This window comes from Perca fluviatilis, chromosome 22 (assembly GCF_010015445.1).
Source record: "Perca fluviatilis chromosome 22, GENO_Pfluv_1.0, whole genome shotgun sequence".
NCBI classification, from domain to species: Eukaryota; Metazoa; Chordata; class Actinopteri; order Perciformes; family Percidae; genus Perca; species Perca fluviatilis.
Window position 1 is genome coordinate 26,372,082 of NC_053133.1, and position 6,005 is coordinate 26,378,086.

Here is a 6,005-nt window from a genome sequence, read left to right on the forward strand (position 1 = left end):
CAGCTGTTTGGCCAGCTGTTCGCTCATCACATCAGCCAGAGAGCAGGTCGGAGGCACCGGGGCCACCGAGCCCCACGGGCTCTGGGTCCAACAACACAAAACACACATTAGGATCCCACGTAGGAAGACACAGGCCGCGTGTGTGTGTTTGTGTGTGTCTGTATGCTTGTATTTGTCTGTGTGTGTGTCTCTGTGTTTGTATGCTTGTATGTGTGTGGTTGTGTGTCTGTATGCTTGTATGTGTCTGTATGCATGTGTGTGTGTCACAGCTTTAAAAAAAAAAAAAAAAAAAAAAAACAGTTTGACATTTTTTCCATATTTTTTTAACACTGTTTTTTCAGCGTTTTTCCTCTGAATTTCTTTATAGGGGAAAGTTCAATTTGACTTTGGGCAAGTGAAGAAAAAAAAACAAAAACTTAGTGTTGAACCCTGAGCCTACATACAAAATAACTGCTTTTGTTGTTTGGCATATCTTTGTTTTTAACAGACTCATGGAAGGAATGGAGCTTTTTCAAAGCAGACATTTTGACTTGTCATAGTAGGAGAAGCACAGCTGACAGTGATAACCTTAACGATGGCTCAGTTCCATCAAGTGTCCCAGTAAGATATTTCAGTGAGTCAGCATGAACAATACCAGGACCTCTCCTAAGTGGAATGCAGCCATCAGTAATGGTTTAATACCAGGACCTCTCCTAAGGGGAATGCAGCCATCAGTAATGGTTTAATACCAGGGCCTCTCCTAAGTGGAATGCAGCCATCAGTAATGGTTTAATACCAGGACCTCTCCTAAGTGGAATGCAGCCATCATTAATGGGTTTGAATACACCTGTGCTTTTCCTACTATGATATGTCAACATGTCTGCCGTGAAAAAGGTCTATAGCGACACTGGGGGAAACCCTGCATGAGTCACAACGAATAAAAACTGTACAAATCACACAGAAAGAAGAGGCCAAAATACAGAGGATTAGTTTAAAACTAAGAGTAGCCTAACTGCAAATACCAAACCACCGTGGGACCTTGTTATGTCATTTGTTCAGTGTGACTCAACGGTGAAATGAATCCAGCGAGTGAGTCATGAGTGGCCAGAAACCATAAAAGCAGAAGTGAGGCTGAGACAAGTTCAGACATGTCTAAAAGCAAGGCTTTGCACACGGTGCTCCTGAGCGTAGTCTTTTTAGGGGAACGCCCACAAGACTTGGGGACAAAATTACCTTTTATAAAAATTTAAATGTACCCACGGACGGTCAAAACAGAATTAAGATGATTAGAGGCCAGAATAAGATATGAATGCAATGTATGGTATCCTGTAACACAGTGTTGTGTAGTATACTGTTATAACTACACTAGCATCTGAGGCGACTGGATTGTTAAGAAATAACAAAGTTTATATCCAAATGTAACTTGTGCCACACACGATGACCGACAGCTGCTGACTTATCTTAAAGATTGAAGCTGACTGGACACATATACCATAGGCTATTTGTGCTGTAATCAGGGCATCAATGGAAAAGAGAGCTTGCTCTCAATGACCCTCCCTGAATACATAAAAGGTTATAATACAGGGCGTTCCTCGCCATTGTAAGGTTTAGGTGCAGCACCCTAAAGCCGAATGAACCTAACTGAGACTTTTCTCAGATTTCATGACTGTATATTGTAGTGTGGTGTCTTTAGCGAGTTTTGTCTTTGAGCTTTTTGAGCGTTATTTATTCATTTATTTATCTGCTCTTGCTTTTCCAACGTTTTACACACAGACATGGTGATAATAATGCTACAAGACGACGGGGAAAAAAGAGACGCAAAAATACCACAAAATGGACACAAACAGACTACAAAGAAAACTAAAATGACCAGAAAGAGACAAAAGGAATGCATCAATCAGCAAATGGCTTTTTTTTTCTCAACGTTTTAGTCTTATTTATTTTTTACCCTTTTGTTACTTTTGTCCCATGTTTGTTACTTTTCCCACATTTTATGTCACCTTTTTCCCACGATTTATGTCACTTTTTCCCACGATTTATGTCACTTTTTCCCACGATTTATGTCACTTTTTCGTAGATTTTTTCCTACATTTTTGTCCCTTTTTTCAACTTTTATCAATTTGTCTTTGAATGCTATAAAACTGAATAAAAAACACCCAAATGAAAGTAGTGAACTGATCATTTATTTTACTTGTGAAGAGCAATAGTTGTATGGAACCATCCACATTATTTTTTGGGGTAGACAATTTGATTGAAAGAAACCCAAATTTCTTTTTTTTTTTTCTTTCCTTTTTTAAAGGACAAACATAAGGGTTAAAAATAAAAAAATGTAAAATTGTCCGGGCCCTCTTAGAAATGGACACCGGGCTTTTCTGGGGGAAACCGTCATGTGTGTTTATGTATGTTTGCACTAATCACCAAGGGAAATTACACGTCCGTGTAAATGATTGTGTCTGTGTGTGTGTGTGTGTGTGTGTGTGTGTGTGTGTGTGTGTGTGTGTGTGTGTGTGTGTGTGTGTGTGTGTGTGTGTGTGTGTGTGTGGGTCTGCGTGTGTGTGGGTCTGTGTGTGTTTGCACCAATTACAAAGATAAATTCTACGTCGGTGTAACTTATTGTGGCAATAAACCCTTTTCCGATAGCGTTATAACGGCTAACTAGCAGGGGTGAGGTGACGTCATTGTTACATACAACACCGTTTATTTCCAGGCGTAACTTGTGTCAACATATCTCCGGTAACGGCACACCCCCGGTGATGACCGACAGCTAATCTTATCTGCCCGCTGACAGCGAGACAACTTCAGCCTTTAAAAGGACAGGTCCGTCAACGACGCCATGTTGGATAACAACTGGCAGAAGTTGTTTTTTTTCGACACAACTTTATAAATATATATATATATATATATATATATATATATATATATATATATATATATATATATTAAAAAAAATACTTTCAAGTATAAATATACATTTTAGACACGTACTCAAAATAAGTATCCAGAGAAACAATATGACTTTTAAAAAAAATTGTCTTCGTAACCAAAATAAAGTATGAAAAGGGGGATGATAAAAAAAATATGAACAACAATATAGAGACAAACCAAATACATTAGTCTCCTAAAAGTTCACCGTATAGTATGAGAGTTTTATTACTCATTTTAGTGTCTGTAAGTTTAAAAAGGGACTTAATTTATTCATTGAATTCACATTAAAAAGCAGTGAAATCGGAGGAAACGTTGGATGTTTTGCACATACAAGCCAGAAGCTAACAGCAGAAGGCTAGCTGACTGACGTAGCTTCGTGATGTTAAACAACACACACAGAAACCGAATTTGAACAACAAATCAAAAGAGCTTCTTACCTTCGGAGTTACTGCTGTGATTCCTGATTGATCCATGATTACAACGATAGCGATTAATCGATTCTTTCCTTGACGAGTGAATGGTGGCTAGCCGCTGAGCTAACGTTAGCACGCTCCGGAGGGGGCAGATTTAACGACGAAAATGTCCCGAAAAAGAGACTAACGACAACGTCCCGCGATGTGACACGTACACACAACTGTTGTATAAACTTCAATACGTATGAAAAGCTAATTTACGAGTCAGTAATAATGGTTTTTAAACTAATTTAACGGTTGAAAAGAGGTAGAGACGCTTTCAGAGAGGTGTTTCCCAGCTAGAGTGGACCTTGGCACAAGAGGAAACACGTCATTGTGAAAGGAGGCGACAGTGCGCCTTCACAATAAAAGCCCCTCACGCTATTATCAAGATGTCTTTTATTTTGTGAGCTATATCTTCCATTTTTAACGATTTTGTCGGTTTATTAATTAGCTGATAGGCAAAATATTCATAATTTGATAATCATTTTGTCTTTTGAGTAATTTATATATTTATAGTTCTCTAATTCTAGCTTGTCTAATGGGAGGATTTGCTGCTTTTCTCTGTTTTATTTCACTTTAAATCACATCTTTTCATGTTTGATTGTTTAGACTTCTAGAAGCACAAACCAAGACATTTGATCATGTTACCTAAGAATTTGTGATGAACATCGTTAGACAAAATGATTAATCGTGAGAACAATTAACACATTATTAAATTATGAAAATAAGGGTTAGGTGGAACAAGAAACACACCAGGTAAGGATACAAAGTCTGGAAGAGCATAGAAAAAAATATATAATAGTAATAATACAATATAATCTCAGTCAAATTGAAACAAAAAATGAAGACATAATTGTGTGTATAAAAATAAAATGTATGTGTTTAGCCGACTTCCTGTAGCTCATATGTGTTAATGCGCGCACCAGCCACTGCGTGTGCGCGTACAGTCTGCCCAGGTTTTCTCGTGAATGCGCGTGACCGTCAGCTGCTGTCACACAGGCGCGAGCGTGCAGGTAGGTCAAGTTATACAGTTTGTTGATAAGAGGAAGAGAAACGAGTAGAGTGTGTTTTCAAAATAAAAGCGTGGAATTTGTGGGCAAAGACCTTATTGGAACCATAATATTGATTATGTCTCCTTGAAAAGTAGAATATAAAAGGCTTAATTTTGTGCATTAATGTATTGGATTGCTGTCTGATGTGTGTGCAATACATACATAAATATTTTACTTTGTGTGGACAGTTTGTGCAATAAATAAACTCAATATAAGCAGGTAGGCTATGTAGTAAACGTAAATGCATAAAAAAACTTGCCAGCAGCCTCTTTTATCTTCAGTTTTTTGTATGTACATATCCTAGTTCAGGGGTTCTCAAGCTTTTTTCAATAATGTTCCCCCTTTGAACTGTTTTTTTAAGCCATGTACCCCCTTAGCCTCGTGGGAACGGCCTGATCTGGCGAGCTCCAGTTTTCCAATCGCAGATCAGTCTGGCATCTTGAGATTAGAGAAAATTTGGAGCCGTTTGCCAAACGACCGACCAATCAGCGTTGGTTTTGAGGCGGGTTTAGGTGTGATGCAACGAGAAGCGACTGTTCGGTCTAAACAACGTGGCGGCTTCCACAGATGAGATGAGCGTAGCTATCGCGACAAGTTTTATCCGAATTAGAAAGTATTCCTTCATTGAAAGGAGCAAAAAAACGGCCCTGGAGGCTTTTCTCGGAGGAAAAGATGTTTTGGCTCTTCTCCCGACTGGTTTCGGCAAGAGGTTTGATCTCATTGGTTGATTTGGCCCGTCTATCACCAACTATAGGTGGTAGATAGACAGATGGTTTATCCAATCAGCTAACCAGGATTTTCGACCCCTTCCCAAAAGTTCTCCAACGGAAAGTTCCCAGATGGATATGCCGAGCAAATGCGAAGCGATCCATCTGGTGGAGTCAGGTAACTACATTGTAAATGAAAAACATTTTACAGAAAATACCCCCTGCAGTCCTCCAAAGTACCCCTAGGGGGACACATACCCCTGCAATCCTCCAAAGTACCCCTAGGGGGATACATACCCCCTGTAGTCCTCCAGAGTACCCCTAGGGGGACACATACCCCCTGTAGTCCTCCAAAGTACCCCTAGGGGTACACATACCCCCTGTAGTCCTCCAGAGGACCCCTAGGGGGACACGTATCCCCTGTAGTCCTCCAGAGTACCCCTAGGGGGACACATACTCCCTGTAGTCCTCCAAAGTACCCCTAGGGGGACACGTATCCCCTGTAGTCCTCCAGAGTACCCCTAGGGGGACACATACTCCCTGCAGTCCTCCAGAGTACCCCTAGGGGGACACATACCCCTGCAATCCTCCAAAGTACCCCTAGGGGTACACGTACCCCCTGTAGTCCTCCAAAGTACCCCTAGGGGGACACGTATCCCCTGTAGTCCTCCAGAGTACCCCTAGGGGGACACATACTCCCTGCAGTCCTCCAGAGTACCCCTAGGGGGACATCTCTTTTTCCCCTTTCCCCCCTCCCCCCCCGTTCTTCTCCTTCTTTCCTCCCCCCCTGGCCTTTTTCTTCTTTTTTTTTTTTGTAGTTCCCCCTCTCTTTTTTTGTTTTGGGACAATTACCCATATTGTGAAAAACTCACTTTGTTTTTTTACCT

At 40.6% G+C, this 6,005-nt stretch overlaps 1 protein-coding gene across 1 annotated transcript in view; it reads right to left on the reverse strand.

The window, feature by feature from the left end:
• Nucleotides 1-3,681, reverse strand: part of riok3 (RIO kinase 3 (yeast)) — a 23,132-nt gene extending 19,451 nt beyond the window's left edge. Inside the window, exons 1-2 of the mRNA XM_039790717.1 lie at nucleotides 3,342-3,681; nucleotides 1-81 (exon numbers count right to left, since the gene is read on the reverse strand). The exon at nucleotides 1-81 is cut by the window's left edge and continues 35 nt beyond it. Coding sequence (XP_039646651.1) covers nucleotides 1-81; nucleotides 3,342-3,377 — 117 coding nt within the window. The 5' untranslated portion in view covers nucleotides 3,378-3,681. The remainder of the gene's footprint in view (nucleotides 82-3,341) is intronic.
• Nucleotides 3,682-6,005: the final 2,324 nt, after the last annotated feature.